The following is an 18,916-nucleotide window of genomic DNA, read 5'->3' as shown; positions in this document are numbered from 1 at the left end:
ATTTAAAATGCTGAATTATTTTGATGATCACTGCTTTTATGATGCTAATTAATTTGAGCAACTGGTCAAGGACCTCTTCAAATCACCTTTCGCCTCATAATGAGTCTGACACCTTCTTCAACACACATTCTTTAGTTCTCATGTATATGGCTGTCTGTTGAAGGGAAAAACGGGGGTGTGTAGTGACAACTTCTTTTCAGGGGCAAAACAGTGAATTTTTAAGGGCAGAACAGGGAGGAAAAAATGCATTTTCAGGGCACTTTCAGTGAAAGAACAGTAACGTGTGAAGTTTTGAAGTGGCACAACTGTATGACAAATATTGTACTTTTGACTCCACTACATTTCTAGGAAGGGTACAATTATATTATGAATTGATAATTTACGTATGACCTATTTCAAGTATTGAAAAGTAACAAGTAATTACAAAATGTATTGAAAAGCAGATATTTCCAAAAACATTTTCCGACCATAATAGTGAAAATAGCAGATCTACAAGCTCACGTTGTCACATCGTGTCTTGTGAACTTGTAGATCTGCAATTTTCACTATATTTGAAATAAATGTACTTTGTTACTGTCCACCACTGCTGAAGCCTGATTTAGAATTTGCTTGTGCTTGTCATAAATAAATAGATCTACAAGCTCACAACGCATTGCTATTGTTAGTACTCTTAATACTTTTCTTTGGTCTTCATAAAACCCACAGACAACCTTAACCCTCCTGCAGTGTTCGCTGCAACAAGGTCAGACTCAGTATCATGTCAGTATCATCGTTAGTCATGGTCAGTATCATTTCAATATCATGGTCGGGATCATGTCAGTATCATTTCAATATCATGGTCAGGATCATGTCAGTATCATTTCAATATCTTGGTCAGTATCATTTCAATATCATGGTCAGGAACATGTCAGTATCATTTCAATATCTTGGTCAGTATCATTTCAATATCATGGTCAGGATCATAGCAGAATCATGGTCAATATCATGTTAAGTATCACCCTCAAGGGTCCATTTGGTTCCGGTTGTACACTCTCAAAGTTATAGTGGACCTTGAAATTAAACGCAGTTTGAGAACCCCTGGTATTGTAATTGTATAGCAGAGGTATCCACATGTTCACCCGCCCCCCATTTAACCTCCATTTCCTATTTCAAAAGTTGGATGGGGGTAGATATGACAAAAAAAATAAATCCACAAAGAAATGACTGACATAATCAAAATCAATATTGTATTTAACATGTTTATTATTTCATACTCAAAATCTGTTACAAAATAGTGGAAATAGCCAATTTACAAGCTCGCAACGTGTCGCGTTGAGCTTGTAGATCTGCTATTTCCACTATTTTTGAAAATGTTTCAAAATGTATGATCCTTTCTCAACATGGAAACAATGATGACGATTATGCAAAAAATAATTGCAATTTTCTCAAATAATAGCGATTATGTAATAATTGTGACAGACCTACATGCCTCGTCCTGACCTGCAAAAAAAAAGGATTCAACTGTATCCAATAAAAAGTTGTGATTTTATTAATATATCCACAGGAAACATAATAGTTTGGCAGAGAAACCCCCCCAAAAATGGCCACGTCATGATAAAGCACAATACAGTCTCTTAGAAAAAAAGAACAAAGAGTGACGATATGTGTGACATAACATCCAACCAAAATGTTACAAAATGTACCGCTTGACCGCCGATCGACGACGTCCATATAAGGCAAATAAGACAGTCCGTTGTTGTTGCTGGGCTAAAGCTTGATAAGAAAAATAATACATGCCAGACCTGTGATTCAGGACAAAATAAAGCTGATTTCTGGAAACGAATAAACTGAGAAAAAAGAAAAGAAAAAAAACAATGTCATGGATTTACTTTCAAAACATTTCCTTTGTCGTTATGTTTTTGTGGTACATGGCCGAGGGGGTAACAGGACGAGTGGGCACAAAGGAAAAGTGGGCACCTCGATGTAAAACGTGTATTGTTCAGAAAAGAAAAAAAGTTCTAATCATGTAAAGTATACATGATTAGAACATGCTTGAACATTCGCTAATTACGGCCTAATATTTGTACAATTGCTACAAATATCCAAATTTATCCAATCATTTTGGGCATATAGACAAGAAGTTGAAGGATAAATTGAGGTCTGATAATGATGTACCATGCTTGTTCAAATCATGTATACTTTACATGACTTTAGAGTTCTTTTGAACATTTTGGACAAAATAGCCAATTTTAGATCAAGGTGCCCATTCTTCCGTAGTGCCCACTCTTCTTGTATCCGCTGAGCGCCTTGTAAAACAAGAACAACAGCGGTCACCCTTGCAGACAAAGATCACGGCGGGTCCAGGATGACTGTGTTCCTGTGTGGTCAATCATCATGGCTTCCAGGCAGTGAGTTGTGCTTCAGCGAGCAGCGGCCAGCCTGGTTCCACTGGGAAGGTTTAAGGTTTGGCAGGAGACACCGAACGAACATCGTCTTTCATCTGTCGTGTTCCATTCAGTCCAACGTCTTTATAGCAGCTGATTCACAAACACGGCCTCATTTATTATTCTTTTACCACTTAAACCCTATATACCGTAATTGAGCCCCCCAAAGCACCCTCCTTTTATTTCGACACCAAATGTCTGTCTACGGTGAAAATATCGGACCTACAAGCTCAACTCATCGCGTTGTGAGCTTGTAGGTTGTCTATTTTCGTTGAATTGTGCGCCTCCCCCAGAATAAGGGACGCTAGGGTTCGTGTGGTTAAACGGTGAGGTCCTGTGATGCGTTTGGCGGGAGAAAAGTGGAACTCTGTGTTGAGGGCGGCAATGTCCCACCTGAGGGGACAGGAAATGTCCCACCCAAGGGGACAGGCAATGTGCCACCCAAGGGGACAGGCAATGTGCCACCCAAGGGGACAGGCAATGTCCCACCCAGGATGGCTGGCAATGTCCCACCTGAGGGGACAGGCAATGTCCCACCTGAGGGGACAAGCAATGTCCCACCTGAGGGGACAGGCAATGTCCCACCCAGGATGGCTGGCAATGTCCCACCTGAGGGGACAGGCAATGTCCCACTCAAGAGGACGACGGGCAGGACGATAGGGAGTGCAGGAGCTTTTTGGCTGAAGGACGGATGTGTTCACTGAGGGGGGGGGGGGGGGGGTGTGGGGGTCAGACGGAGCTGAGTTTAACCAGTCCTCTCACAGAGTCTTCGTGTAGTGAGTCCTGACTGGCCGGGCTGTAGAAGCCCGCCTGCATGGCAGCGTGGCTGTGTCCCATGGGGCTGCCACAGGGCAGCATGCCCGGAGGCGACGGAGCCTCCTCCGGGGTGAGGAAGTGATGCAGGACCCCCGGAGGAGGAGGAGGCTCCTGGAGAGGGTGGGTGTGGCCGTGCGGGGGGTGGACGCCATGGATGACGCCGCCGCCGCCGCCGCCGGGCGGCATGTCGGCGGCTTCGTGGCAGATGCTCAGGTTGAGGGTGGAGGTGGGCGGCGTGGGCTGGCCGTCCAGGGGCAGCTGGGCGCCGCAGGGTCCGCCCAGGACCAGGGAGGCGCGGCCGGGGAGGACGCTGCCGCCGCCGCCGCCGGCGTTGTCGTCGTCGCCGCCGGGGGGCGTGGTCGTCAGCATGACCGGCTCGCCGCTCTGCTGCTGCTGGAGGAGCGGGGTGGCGGCCGCCTGCAAAACGAATTTGGTGCTCTGAATGCACTGGTCTTGATCACACTGAGGAGAGAGAGAGAGAGAGAGAGAGAAGAACCAAACAAACAAGAAAGGGAGGAGAAAAGAAAAGGGAGAAGAGATAGAGAAAAGGTAAACAAAACGGAAAAGAATGAAGCCAGAAAAGGTACAGCGCAAAGGAGAGAAACCAAACAGGAACATTTTTGAAAATGGGGATAAGACAACAGGCAGAAGAGAACGATTAGAGAATAAAAAGAGACAAACGCGAGAAAACAGATGTTAGTAACCTGATTAGAATGCAGAGAAACATCCCCCCCCACCCCCCCGTTTCAAAACAATAGACAGAGTTGCAAACACGAGGCACATTAACCCATTAAGACCTGAGGCGATTCTTAAAAATGTTTTCTAAATCCTAACAGATTTTTGAAAAAAAATATAGAAAATATATATTTTTTTTTACAATTTTTCAAAAATAGCAGATCTACAAGCTCATAGCGCGGCACTCAGTGCCGCGCTATGAGCTTGTATATCCGCTATTTTTGAATAGCCGAAGAAACCAAAGTGCCAAAGTGACACAGATGCGTTCCAGGTCTAAATAGGTTAAGTCACCGTCCCTCAGCCTAAATTGATTTGCGTTGCTGTTTGGAATAGAACTCAGCCATCAGCACAGTAACTGGGTTAGGAGACATCAATACCGTGCATCAGCAAACAGGGAGATTAGCCTAATGCTGTTTGCCTTCAGCGCAATGAGTCCCATGCATTAATGATCTGCTGCAGGATGAAAGCAGGTTACTGGAGCTCTAGCACTGACTCTGGGATAAATGATGACATAGTGGCACCCAGGAAAATGCACCCCACCCCCACCCCCACGCAGATCCAGATTTATAATAATCTAAATTACAAATCATTGTAGTGTAGTAGAAATAAAAGGACTGAAAATCGGAAATACTCCAGTAAAGTAAAAATATCTCAAAATTGTACTTGTAAGTACAGTACTTGAGTAAATGTACTTTACACCACTGCTCAGATCCAAAACATGGTTCTGAATCCTGAAGTCAGACAAGATGGGAAACGTCTTTGACCCATATTCTTATTAAAGTGCAAAAAAATGAAATCAATTTGAAAACGTTCTATTTGATTAAAGTTCCTATTTGAGAAGAGTAAAACTTTTTTTGCTTGTTCATTGTATAACTAAAGTTAAATATTCATTTCATATAAGTTTAATTTATATACTTAAAGCCATCTGGGGATCTTTCATACTGAATATGAATATTCTATGATTTTTCAAAGGTTAGTGAAAACGCTCGAAAATCGCTGGCCGTGGCGTGGCAAATTATATCTTATTTCTGGCAGTCAAAGAGTTAATCTGTCAAAAAAAGTTATTTGTGCTTATGTTTTGAATGAATTGTTTGCTTATAAGTTGAATGTTTTCAAGTAGAAAATTTGAAAGTTTTTCAAATTGATTAGAAAATGCACTTTTTGACAAAATATTGTTTAAAATATCTGTAATTGGTGTTTTAGGACAGTGGTTCTCAAAGTGGGGTCCGGGGACCTCCAGGGGTACTTGAGGGGGTTCCAGGGGGTACCCAGCAAAATGTGTAAATATAGTATCAGAATAATTATGACCTTTTATACTTTGGCTATTCAAAAATAGCAGATATACAAGCTCATAGCGCGGCACCGAGTGCCGCGCTATGAGCTTGTAGATCTGCTATTTTAGAAAAATCTTGAAAATTTGTGCAAATCTTTGAATATATATCTTTTAAAGAGAACATTTGTAACTCAAATCTTTGCTTCTGGGGGGTCCCTGGAACAACATATTTTTAGATGGGGGTCCGCGGCCAAATACATATCATTTTGGGGGTCCTTGACATGAAAACGTTTGAGAACTACTGTTCTAGGACACTCTAAACACACGTCTTTAACTGTTCAGCCCACATCTCCCCTGAATGTAAACACAAGCTGGACTGACATGGATTGTAAAAAGCACAGTTTATTCCCACTCCTATCAGCTGCTCTACATCAAGTTCAAGTATCGGGTCCTTTTGGTTTATTGGGGCTTTTATGAGCTTGGCCTTTCTCCAGGTCGTTTCAAAAGACAAATTTGACCCAGGTTTATTGCACTACAACACCGCGGAAACCTTGTCCGATCCACCACCTTTACACAGATGTTATGTCAGCAATATTTCTGCCAGTATCATAGTCGGCTCATCTTTGTTAATGCAGAGCTATGGGAATAACCCATTAAGACCTGAGGCGATTCTTAAAAATGTTTTCTAAATCCTAACAGTTTTTTTGAAAAAAATCAAAATATTTTTTTTTTCAAGGTTTTTCAAAAATAGCCAAAGAAATCTAAAGTGACACAGATGCGTTCCAGGTCTTAATGGGTTAAGTGATTCTAACAGTTTTCTAAAAAAAATGCTCAAAACTTGTCATGTCAAGTCACCCCCAAAATGATATGTATTTTGCCGCAGACCCCCCATCTCAAAATGTTTTGTTCCAAAGACGACTGCCCACCACAGAGCAGGCACACGTGAATGTGGGTTGTTGTTACATATCATTTTGGGTTCTTATATTATGATAGCAACATTTAGAAGATATTTTGTATTACACATCGATAAGCCTGGATATTCTCCACAGCATGGGGACTTCGTATTACGGGTAGCGTGCATGTGTGTGCGTGTGTGTGTGCGAGCGGTGGGGGTCCTAACATGACATTCTTGCAAAAAAAAGAACACATACAGTTACCATAGCAACCACAGACAAGAATTATTCATGTCGGCCAATTTTGTAGAGACAGGATTTTTTTTTTCTTTTTTACAAAAAAAACAGTTTATAAGAGTGCCGTGGTGCATGTTGACCTGATGTGAATTCACCCACGCAACGCAACCCACTGCATGGCAAGCAACATCTTCGGCTCATGTTTTCAAGCTTTTCAACTGAGAATAGCAGATCTACAAGCTCACAACGAGTCATTGTATTGTGAGCTTGTAGATCTGCTATTTTCCGCATGCAACACTGTTGTACTGACATAACTTAAGCATTGGGACATCGCAGACAAAAGTCAGTGGTCTGAATTACGCATATGGCGCACGGACACACACACACACACACACACACACACACACACACACACACACACACACACACACACACACACACACACACACACACACACACACACACACACACACACACACACACACACACACACACACACACACACACACACACACACACAGACCCCTACTTGATGCTGCTGCTTACCTAATTCATAGATAGTGTGAGTGTTGTGTTTAACATTGACAACAACAACACTGGCTCGTTTATTCGGCACCCTGAGCAGTTTAATTTGCTCCAATCCAGGGGAATTAGAATCACTAAAATGGATTAACGTTCTCTAGATTTGGATCGAGACAAGAGGCAGTGTGTGTGTGTGTGTGTGTGTGTGTGTGTGTGTGTGTGGACGCACGCGTGTGTGTGCCAGCAGTGGATGAAATGGAGTGTGATTAATTGAGTGACTGTGACTGAAGTCTCTGATGTCTCTGAGGCTGCAGGGAGGGACAAGGTGACAGTTAAGTAGATGACTGAGTTGATGTGAGGTGCTGCGTGCTTCTCTCTGAAGCTGCAGGGAGGGACAAGGCAGAGATGGGGAGACTCGACTCGGACTCGCCCCTCAAAGACTTGAGACTTGACAATGGTGGAAATGGAACGTTAACAATAACAGCCAACAGTACATAGTGCCTTTCCTGAAACTGGCCAATTTATAGCGATATGCTACTGTATGTGACTGTGTACCACCGCCCGGCCGGGGGTACACAGGAGGATGTCCATGGCTGTAGGAGCGTTCTCGTTACGCTCAAGAGACAGCACAGCAGTGCGCACTAGATGTAGACTATACCCAAACACGTTGACATGTCAATCTTCCTTAATAAAACATATGTAGACTAACTAGCAGCAGTAGCCTTGGTCAGGCTGTGTGTGAGCCTGTGCTTACCGCAGTTGAGCTATGCTATAAGACGCAAAGAAGCGTAAATGAATGTGATAAACATTCATTCTGTGCATTCTCTCATTTCGGGTTGGGTTTGTGGACCATCATAACTGTATTTCTGCCTTAGGCTACATCGTATAAATAAATTAAATTAAGAAAAGAACCCCCCCCCCCCCCCCCCCCCCCCCACCCCCCCCATTTTTTTTCGACTCGAGACTTGACTCGGACTTGTGGCTAAAGACTCGAGACCCGACTCGGACTCGACCCTCAAAGACTCGTGGGCATCTCAGGGACAAGGTGACAGTAAAGCAGATGATTGAGTTGATGTGAGGTACTGCGTGCTTCTCTCTGAAGCTGCAGGGAGGGACAAGGTGACAGTAAAGCAGACAGCAGAGAGGACAGAAAACCACACTGACTGAAAGTGAAGCTGGGTTAGATGAAGCTGGGTTAGGTAAGGCTGGATTAGATGAGGATGGGTTAGGGGAGGCTGGATTAGATGAGGATGGGTTAGGTGAAGCTGGGTTAGGTGAGGCTGGGTTAGGTGAGGCTGGGTTAGGTGAGGCTGGGTTAGGTGAGGCTGGGTTAGACGAAGCTGAATTATGTGAGGCTATGTTAGACAAGGCTGGGTTAGGCGAGGCTGATTTGAACCAGGGAACAAAATATCTGCCTCTCATATTGACGCAACAGATGAATTAGGATGTTTAGAGATGTTTCCAAAATGGACAAGAATAGATGGGACGTGTCATGCATTTTTTTCCTTTTCTTTACAAAGACGGGAGCTTATTCGATAAGTAAACCCTGAAACACTTTCATGTTTCATGCCGGCGTAGTCGTCAGAATGGCGCGACGTCACTGTGTCTTACATGTGGCTCTGTTGGGACTGGGTGTCACTGTGTCTTACATGTGGCTCTGTTGGGACTGGGTGTCACTGTGTCTTACCATGTGTCTCTGTTGGGACTGGGTGTCACTGTGTCTTACCATGTGGCCCTGTTGGGACTGGGTGTCACTGTGTGTTACCATGTGTCTCTGTTGGGACTGGGTGTCACTGTGTCTTACCATGTGGCCCTGTTGGGACTGGGTGTCACTGTGTCTTACCATGTGGCCCTGTTGGGACTGGGTGTCACTGTGTGTTACCATGTGTCTCTGTTGGGACTGGGTGTCACTGTGTCTTACCATGTGGCTCTGTAGGGACTGGGTGGCGCCGTACATCGTGATGCCATTGGTGGGCGGCGTCAGCTGCGGCACGTCTGATCGGACGAAGCCCCGCCTGTCGATTAGACTAGGTAGAGAAAAGAGAGGGCGTTATTACAGGACGACGGGGAACGCTCGCCTCACCTCCCGTCGACTTCTCTGCGCATCCCTAAACAACCGCCCTCCTCTCATTGAAAATGAATTACAAAAGATTATAAGATATCCATGAATTCAAGTCTCCATGGGGTGACTAGTCGATAGGAAAAAAAATACTTTTTTGGGTGAACTATCCCTTTAATGCTGCAGGACTGCTCTGGCACTGTACAGCTGGTCAAAAATAGCAGATCTACAAGCTCATAGCGTGGCGCTATGAGCTAGTAGATCTGCTATGGCGTGTGTGCCATGCACACACACGCACGCACGCACGCACGCACACACACACACACACACACACACACACACACACACACACACACACACACACACACACACACACACACACACACACACACACACACACACACACACACACACACACACACACACACACAAGCCTGAGGAGGAAGGCAGTGATTCCTGCTCAGAGGAATGTAGGATGATGATGATCATGATGATGATGGGTCTGGTGGAAAGAATGTGGAGCAGAGGCTCTACCGGGGACTGAGCTGAATGACACACTTTATGAATGTGTGCGCGCACGTGTGTGTGTGTGTGTGTGTGTGTGTGTGTTTATATCGTTGCTGTCGGGCAGAAACCTCTTATCTCCATATTTTACGTGCAGCGTGAAGCGACGCGGTTTGAGAAATTAAATCCTGAAAAGGAACAGTTTTGGACATATGAGGTTTCTACCCGACAGAGACCATATATTCCTGTGCTGAGGTCAAAGGTTCATTCTTCATCAGTGGATCCAGCTGTGGAAAAGTCTGTGGGCCACAGCGTGTGTGTGTGTGTGTGTGTGTGTGTGTGTGTGTGTGTGTGTGTGTGTGTGTGTGTGTGTGTTGAGGGCTTTCCTCTGCCACTGTAATCGTTACTGATGAGTAATGCTGTTGTACAACACGCACACACACACACACACACACACACACACACCACACACCCACACACACACACACACACACACACACACACACAGCTGCTGCCGCCACTACATCTATGATCTGTATGAGTGTGTATTTTTGTACTTTACCATTATGTTCAGAGCTTGTGTGTGTGTGTATGTGTGACATGTGCATGTTAACATGTGTGTGTGTGTGTGTGTGTGTGTGTGTGTGTGTGTGTGTGTGACTTGTTAACGTGTGTGTGAATATATATGTGAGCTGTGTGACGTGTGGACAGTGTGTGTGTGTGTGTGTGTGTGTGTGTGTGTGTGTGTGTGTGTGTGTGTGTGTGTGTGTGTGTGTGTGTGTGTGTGTGTGTGTGTGTGCGTGTGTGTGCGCGTGTGTGCGTGGTTGGTGCAGATAACAGCAGATAGTGAGTATCTAGGGTTCACCACAGCCAGGCTGTCTGGTAACGTGACCCAAGACATGTCTGCTGTGAAGGGCCAGATAAAACACCCTGGTGTGATGGTGCCATCACAGAAATGATGTCGGCTGAATTCTGGGCTGTCCCACACTGCAGAATATTACACGACATGCAAAACAACCTTTTTAACGACCACTAGATGTCGCCGTCAGGTAGACACCCTTTATTCTATCCTTGCCTACAGTGTGTGGTGGATATAAACGTATGGCAATATTATTTATTTATCTACTCTATTTACATTACATTATATATTAACCCATTAAGACCTGAGGCCGATTCTACAAATGCCTTAATCAGCTTCAGTTTTTCTTGCCAAGGACCCCCAAAATGATATGTATTTGGGAAGATTTGCAAAATGATTCCAAATTAAGTTTGTCAAACACTTCCAAGATTTTTCAAATATTTTCCAATTTCAGTGAATGATACATCATATGAAAGCTTTCGTTCTGTACTTTCATAATATGTATAAAGCTGAAAAATGAACGTGCCCCCGCAGTGTCTCACCCTGTTTGTGACTCTTGTATTGAGTCACAAATGTCAAAAACAGCAGACATACAAGCTTGCGAGCTTGCAGATCTGCTATTTTTGAGTGGTGCCAACCACTCCTATATCTGACTTTGTCCGTGTGTCCGTCCGTATGTATGTATGTATGTATGTCCAATAAACAAACATTGATGACAACATCAATACGGGGCTCATCAAAGGCACCACTCTCTTCACACAGGGTGTGATTTTTGCCAGACCTGAAAGGTATGGCCTACACGAGCCTTTGTCACCAATTTGTCCATACATGGTATGTCTGGTTGTGGTTAAGTTTCTTATGCACGAATAAATAGTCACAGACTAGTCGTGACATCACTATTATGTCACAAGTATAAATACGGTTGGTATATAACGTAAGACACAAAGATTTCAGAATTAGACTTCACACAACACCGGCTTAGGTCTGGCACAACCAGGTCTCCTGGTCCTGTTTAATGCTAAAATCTAAAATGACACAGATTCTTTCCTGGTTTTAATATGTTTTTCTTTCAAGGTTCTTTCTCAATGCCTCAGTTCCAGAGTGGAGATGGTAAAAATAATGCTCACCCCAGGATATAGCATAAAGCCCCATGCATTTTTAAGTTTTCTGTCATCATTTCACTGTACTGTTATAATTATGTTTTTTTAATCAATACAAAAAGAAAAACAAGATATATATCGTCTCTGTCGGGTGGAAACCTCATATGTATGTATGTCCACTGTTACTTCTCGGGATTCAAATTCAAAAATAGCAGATCGACAAGCTCAAAACGCACTGCTTCGCGCCACGTTTCACGTCGCGTTTCCAGTTTGTTGATCTGCAATTTTCTAATACTTTTGTGTGATGCTGTATAGTATGATCAATTAGGAAAAAAAATATATATAGCATTTTTTTTTAATAACGATATACAAATGTCCCTATACTTGATATTGTTGGTGCTCCTCACATATTGGTGAGTGCTCCTAACTGCTTGAGTCGTGAGCACCAGTGCTACTAAAGGAAAAGAAAGTTTAATTTAGAGCCCTGGGCTACATTTTACATGGATAATGACAATGGTTCCACAAGTGAAGGAACAGGGAGGATAGGATAACACGCTGGAATCGCTACGCTCGGCTTCTGGTGCCTATGCTTTTTTTTTTACATGTTTTAACCCATTCAATCCGGGAACGCATGTGTATCATGTGTTTAGATTTTAGCTATAACAATTATTTTATACTTTGGCTATTCAAAAAATAGCAGATATACAAGCTCATAGCGCGGCACCAAGTGCCGCGCTATGAGCTTGTAGATCTGCTATTTTTGAAAAATCTTGAACATTTGTGCAAATCTTGTGAATATATATATTTTAAAGCGAACATTTGTCAAATACTTTGTTCCAGGGACCTCCAGAAGCAAATATTTGAGCTACAAACGTTCACTTTAAAAATATATATATTCAAAGATTTGCACAAATGTTCAAAAAAATTCAAAAATATCAGATCTACAAGCTCATGAGCTTGTAGATCTGCTGTTTTTGAATAGCAGATATACATATAAAATATGTGGTTACACAGCGTTCCCGGTCTGAATGGGTTAACGTGCATAGTGAGCAGAAGTGTGAAATAGAACACATCCAACAGGACTTTGATCTGGGACTCAGCTAAAACGGGCTTGAAAATCCTTTCAACTCAGACAATATTGGAAAACCCTGTATGTCGAAAAAACGTGACTTTTCAGAAATGGATCCAATGTAGTTATTATTTTGTTGCTGTCGGGGCAGAAACCTCTTATCTCCATATTCTAACTTTTTGTGTTTTTTCGTAAATGAACACCCTACTTGAGCAACAAATGTTTTCAGGAAACTCAAAAATAGAAGAAAAGTTCTCGAAAAAGTTTGAGAACTACCGATTTAGAAACTATAAACTATGGAGATACATGGTTTTCTGCCTAACAGCAACGATTATGTTACCTGCTATGTATAGAAAAATGAGGGGCCGCCGGGGGGGGGTTGATTTCAACATAGCTTCTTCCCACATCAAAAGAAGTCTTAGATAGCAAGTCAATTTCAGCCCTCTGTTAATCCATTAAGACCCAAGAACGCATCTGTGTCATTTTAAGGTTTCTTTGGCTATTCAAAAATAGCAGATCTACAAGCTCATAGCGCGGCACCGAATGCCATGATATGAGCCTGGAACAAAACATTTTTGAGATGGGGGTCCGCGGCCAATACAGATCTAAAAATGTTTTCTAAATCAGTATTAAACAGTATGTTGCTATATCAGCGGTGCTCCAACTTGACCATGTCAAAGACCACCCAAAATTATATGCATTTGGACGCGTACCACCATCTAAAAGAAAATGTTGCTCCAGTGACCCCCAGAAGCACAGATCGGAGTTAAAAATGTTTGCTTTAAAACACATATATTCAAAGGTTTGCACACATTTTCAAATTTTTCAAAATAATTGCAGATCTACAAGCTCATACATAGCGCGGCACTCGAGCTTGTATATCTGCTATTTTTTGAATAGCCAAAGAAATCTTAAAATGACGTTCTGGTGTTAATGGATTAATCGAGGAAATTACAACGGCAGAGAGAAGCCGTCCTGTTGCCATTACTGGAAGAATTAGATTGGACTGGAGGACGTATCTCATTACAAGAATCATGGCAGAAGATGATATTGGCTCGTATTATCTTAATTGAGGAATCTGGGAAGGCCGAGAAGAATATTGGATGCTGTCGTGGAATTTATAGTTTCGACAACTTTAAGCCCTTATTTTATACTCCGTTGTATGGTGGAGCTGTGTTGAAAACGTTAGAACATGTTAATTATATATATTTGTATACAGTATATCTCGTCGCTGTTGCTTGCAGGAAACTGTCCAAAACTGTTACCTTTCAGACCCCAGAAACAGACCATTTTCAACCACCCCGGGAGCCAAACTTTACAAATAAATGACATTTAGAATTAAAATAATTTTATACTCATAGACTTTACTTACGAAGAATGAATATTTTCTCTCACAATGCCAGGACCCACGTACACGCACACGCACACACACACACACACACACAGTTAAACCTAACATACCTGGGAGGCAGTGGCCCACACAGAGCTGCACAGCAGTTGGTGATTATATTTCCATGGCTGTAAGGGTTAAAGTTGTCCTTCCCTCTTTTAGAAGACCAGGACCCTTTAATCTGAGAGAGAGACACACACACAGAGAGGGGGAGAGAGGGAGAGAGAGAGAGAGAGAAAACATTAGTGAAAATGTCTCTGAGCCAAACGTTATCAGACCTTTTGTATTGCGAGCAGGGATTTTACTTGACGATTAATTGTCGAATAACGATTTAATTGCGTTTCTGTCGTTGAACATTGTGTGAAAGTTATGAATAAAAAATACATTTCTGTCATTTCAAGGGCAGATATGACAAAAAAAAAACATTAATAGTGGAAATAGCCAATCTACAAGCTCAAAACGCGTCGCACTGCGGCGAGTTTTGAGCTTGTAGATTGGCTATTTCCACTATTTTTTACAATGTTTGAAAATATGAACATTTTCCAACATGAAAATTATCATAAAGATTATGAAAAAAAATCTTGCGATTATCTCAAATAATTGCAATTAGGCGATTATGTAATAATCGTGACCTGCTGTGTGAACACACCTGCACTATGACAATGTAACAGGTGAACTAGGTGAATGGGGGACAGGGAAGAATAGAATACAATAGAATACGGTAGACTTTATTTGCCATTTGCACAAATGCATAGGAAATCTTGGAGCTCAGTTCCCAAGGTCAGCCTTTAAAAAGACAGACAGACAGACAGACAGACAGACAGACAGACAGAAAGAACATACATCCTACAATACTAACATATATCCTACAATACAAATAAAATAAACAAGTACTATATTCTAAGCAAAAAACAGTGCAATCATAGTGCAATTCATCTATCACGATTCACTTAATCTGTCATGATTCAGTTCAGTTCATCTGACATGATTCTGTTCACCTATTTCCTATATATGTACGATATGTGATGTGTAATGTTGGCTACAGTCCTTCACCCATGAAGACCTGAGGCCGATTCAAGAAATGTTTTCTAAATCCTAACAATTTTTTTAAGAAAATATAAAAAATATTTCTTCGCGATTGAACAAAAATAGCAGATCTACAAGCTCATAGCGCGGCACTCTGTGCCGCGCTATGAGCTTGTATATCTGCTATTTTTGAATAGCCAAAGACATGAGAAGAGAAGAGAAGAGAAGAGAAGAGAAGAGAAGAGAAGAGAAGAGAAGAGAAGAGAAGAGGGAGTTTAGAGAAAGAGAGGGGGGAGGGAGTGTAGAGAAATAGAGTAGACATTCATCTGTGACTAAACTTCAGGCTCCATTTCTTGCAGGTACAGTGAAGGTGTGTTGGTATAATGTGCTTTGTGTTCAGTCTTCCTGTGAAGTTAGTTACACCCCCTGAAAACTAATCAAGTCAGCACTCCTCTGCTCACTGACCTTCACCAGCACTACAGAGTGTGTGTGTGTGTGTGTGTGTGTGTGTGTGTGTGTGTGTGTGTGTGTGTGTGTGTGTGTGTGTGTGTGTGTGTGTGTGTGTGTGTGTGTGTGTGTGTGTGTAAGCTTGTGGATGTACATGTACAGTATATGTAGCACATATAGGAAGTTCAAACATGGATTACACAAACCACTTCAGCAAATCATCTGAGAAGCTTCATGGCTGTAATCCCCTTGTCGAACGTGTGCGTGCGTGTGTGCGTGCGTGTGTGTGTGCGTGCATGCGTACATGCATTACTACAGAATACATGTGAGAGTTTTAGAAAGATTGCGAGGCCAAATGAGTTAGGCTTACAATTAGGAAGAGATTGAGGTTGGGGTATACTTGCCCTCACAAGTAGAGGAATACAAACCCGTGCGTGTGTGTGTGTGTGTGTGTGTGTCAGAGCATATGAGCGGAGCGGAGCGACGCGATTTTGACGTGGTCGAAGCTGGTTTATAAAAAGGTTGGAGCGCTACTCAGAGCATGGACCGCCTGCCGCGCCGGCCGCGCACCGAATGTTTGAGCATGCCCGGTCGCAAGGACTCAGAGACACACAGACATCCAGCAGTGCACAGCGCACCGAGATTTCATTTGAATTTCTACTTTCTTTTCTTTTTTTTACTGTTGAGCGACCCGGTTTGAGCGGAGCATGGAGCGAGAGGTGCGCAAATCAACGTGAGCGACGGAGCGCCGTGCGCCATTTCCACCCGCTCCGCTTCGCTCACGTGCTCTGGTGTGTGTGTGTGTGTGTGTGTGTGTGTAATGGGGTGTATATAGATGTTTAGCAGTGTAGGTGTGTTGGGGTGTGTATTGTACTCACGTCTTCGTTGGTGGTCTGGTTGGAGCTGATCAGGTAGGTATGGAAGCCTGAGAGGCCCACGATGGACCACACTGAGAAGAAACACACCACCACCTCCAGCACGGTGCACACGCCAAGTTAAGGAACAACATATTTTAGGTGGTTCTTGACATGAAAACAGTTTGAGAACCACTGATATTATAGTAACATAAGTTTTTTTCAAAAGAACTTAGGATTTAGAACACATTTGTAGAAGCCCCCAGAAGCAAAGGTTTGATGTTACATCACAAACGTAACATGCAGACTTGCAAGGCGTACGGTTGCTCCAATCTGCACCAAACTTGGAAACAAACACTGTTCAGGGGTATAGCATGAGAATATTCACAGCAGGGGCCATGTGTGGCCCCCAGGAACCACGTCAAGGCCCCCCCCCAGGGGCCATGTGTGGTTCCCAGGGGCCACAGGCACACGAGAGAATAGTCACACCAAAGAAAAACTAAATTACACACATATGGGGCGCTAGAGCAGTGTTACAGCAGGGTTTCACACTTCAAATGGCCATAACTTGGTGACCATTGCTCTGATCAGCGCAATACAGGACTGGATTTGAAGGCTGCCTGAAATCCTAGCTAAAAAAAAAGAATATCAGTGCAAATGGTCCCGATGCAACCCTTAGGTTTTGATACAGAGTACGAGTTAGCCTGATTATCAGCCTGAAGCTGCGTGGAGCTTCAGTCTGACATTGGCTGTAGTGTCCGCGATTACCAGGGGGAGGGGATTCAAATGTCCTTAAACCAATCACAAGAGATCCACGGATCCGCCTACATCTGACATCATCGCACAGCTTGTTTTAGCAGATATTCGCTGATTGGCTTGTCGTTAGACCACTCCCACCTCCGAATCTGATTTGACAGGTTTTTCTTCGACCGTGAAAAGCCATAGGCTCACATTATGACACCAGCCCAAGAGGAGCAGTCCACTCAGAGAGTGGGCTGGAACCAGGCTAGGTACGAGTAGTATCGATGCTTTCATTTCAATGCCAAAAAGATATCGGAATTCGATACCAAGCCCTACACAGAGCCTATCGGTAAGGTGTAGACTTCTGATGTCTGCAGGACTGTTCTTCCTCCGGCCATTTGGAACGGAGGATTTAAACGTTTTCTGAAAAAGTTCTGCACTCTTTGATAACAGTAAGTGTATGTTCCACACTGCCCAGACCCCAAAAAAAAGAAAGAAAAGCAGTCGGCCTGAACTTTTGTTGTAGATCGAAATTGGACATCAGCTGCTCCTGTTATCAGCCCGGCCCGCCACACGCTCCTAACCACCAGACTAACTGTTATCTCACTCTGCCACGGAGTGTAATGAGAGAGAGACACAGAGAGAGAGCGAGAGAGAGCGAGAGGGGGTTGGAGAGCATTGGTGTAAAGTAACTAAGTACATTTACTCAAGTACTGTACTTAAGTTCAATTTTGAGGTATTTTTTTACTTTACTGGAATATTTCCAATTTTCAATACTTTCTCCACTACATCTCTGAGACAAATATTGTACTTTTACTCCACTACAATTATATGAAGACTTTAGTTACTAGTTACTTTGTAGATTTTGATTATTATTACAAAACACACTAGCCACTTCAGCCCTTTATATATTTCGGCCCTTTGAAAAGAGCAGATCTACAAGCTCACGATGCGAAGCATCGTGAGCTTGTAGATCGGCTATTCTCAAAAGATTTTGTATACATTTTGAACTTGTGAAATGGGACATTCTGCACAATGAGTAGTTTTACTTTTGGTACTTCAAGTACATTTTGATACCAATAATTTTGTACTTTCACTCAAGTACATTTTGAATTCCGGACTTTTATTTGTAAAAAAGACTATTTCTACATTGCAGTATTGATACTTTTACTTAAGTTAAGCATTTGAGTACTTTTTCCACCACTGGTGGGAGAGAGAGAGAGAGAGAGAGAGAGAGATGGAGGGACAGAGAGAAAGAAAGAGAAACTACCTCATGCTCTCCACTTGATTAGTGACGCAAAGCAAATTCATTCATTCACTAAAGTCATGAGGTTAGAACGTCATTATACTGATCATCACCGACATGTAAATAAACAGCTTTAACAAGGTCAATCTTTTATCAGGGGGTTTTATTTCTATTGACGTTTCTATAATCATTTCATTTGGGTTAGTCTTATTGGGCACGTGCACACACACACACACACACACACACACACAGACACACACACATCCTGCTCACACATCATTGATGGAGGGATGAGAAAGGGACGAGATAAGAGATACAGATCGGAAATCAATGGACAGAAAGTGAGCCGGAGAGGAGAGGAAAGGTTGTGTTGCGTGCTACGTGAGCCCGATCCAGCAGCTGGACAGAATACTAGTCGTACCCTAAGAGAACAACTTTAGTCACATGAAGACAGTGGTTTTCAACCCTTTTCATATCAAGGTCCATATATAATGGTCCATTATAAGGGTCCATTTGGTTACCAACTCTCCATCATTTAGCTGGGGACCACCTGGAGCCCCCTCAAGGACCACTGGTTGAGAACCATTGACATAAGTAGTATAGAGGGAAGTATAAATCAGGCTTCAGTGTCCAGGCTGAGCAACATCTTTAGAAATCAGATTTGAAGATTTTTAATTAGAAAAAACTCCACTGGATCAAACCAATCAGATTCCATTCTGGAC

General features: G+C 42.9%; 1 protein-coding gene across 6 annotated transcripts in view; it reads right to left on the bottom strand.

Moving 5' to 3' along the window:
* Positions 1 to 1,505: 1,505 nt before the first annotated feature.
* Positions 1,506 to 18,916, bottom strand: part of LOC311035794 (palmitoyltransferase ZDHHC14-like) — an 89,747-nt gene continuing 72,336 nt past the window's right edge. For 4 of the 6 annotated variants that reach the window (XM_084044243.1, XM_084044245.1, XM_084044244.1 and 1 more), the window contains exons 7-10: positions 16,232 to 16,334; positions 13,952 to 14,061; positions 8,821 to 8,926; positions 1,506 to 3,701 (exon numbers count right to left, since the gene is read on the bottom strand). In XM_084044243.1, the coding sequence (XP_083900369.1) occupies positions 3,153 to 3,701; positions 8,821 to 8,926; positions 13,952 to 14,061; positions 16,232 to 16,334 (868 nt within the window). In that variant the 3' untranslated portion in view covers positions 1,506 to 3,152. The remainder of the gene's footprint in view (positions 3,702 to 8,820; positions 8,927 to 13,951; positions 14,062 to 16,231; positions 16,335 to 18,916) is intronic. The other 2 variants (XR_014599782.1, XR_014599783.1) reach the window with 2 other exon arrangements.

The sequence above is a fragment of the Gymnoscopelus microlampas genome (assembly GCF_963454915.1).
Source record: "Gymnoscopelus microlampas genome assembly, chromosome: 20".
In the NCBI taxonomy this organism is placed as follows: domain Eukaryota; kingdom Metazoa; phylum Chordata; class Actinopteri; order Myctophiformes; family Myctophidae; genus Gymnoscopelus; species Gymnoscopelus microlampas.
This window is presented reverse-complemented; position numbering and strand designations above follow the sequence as displayed.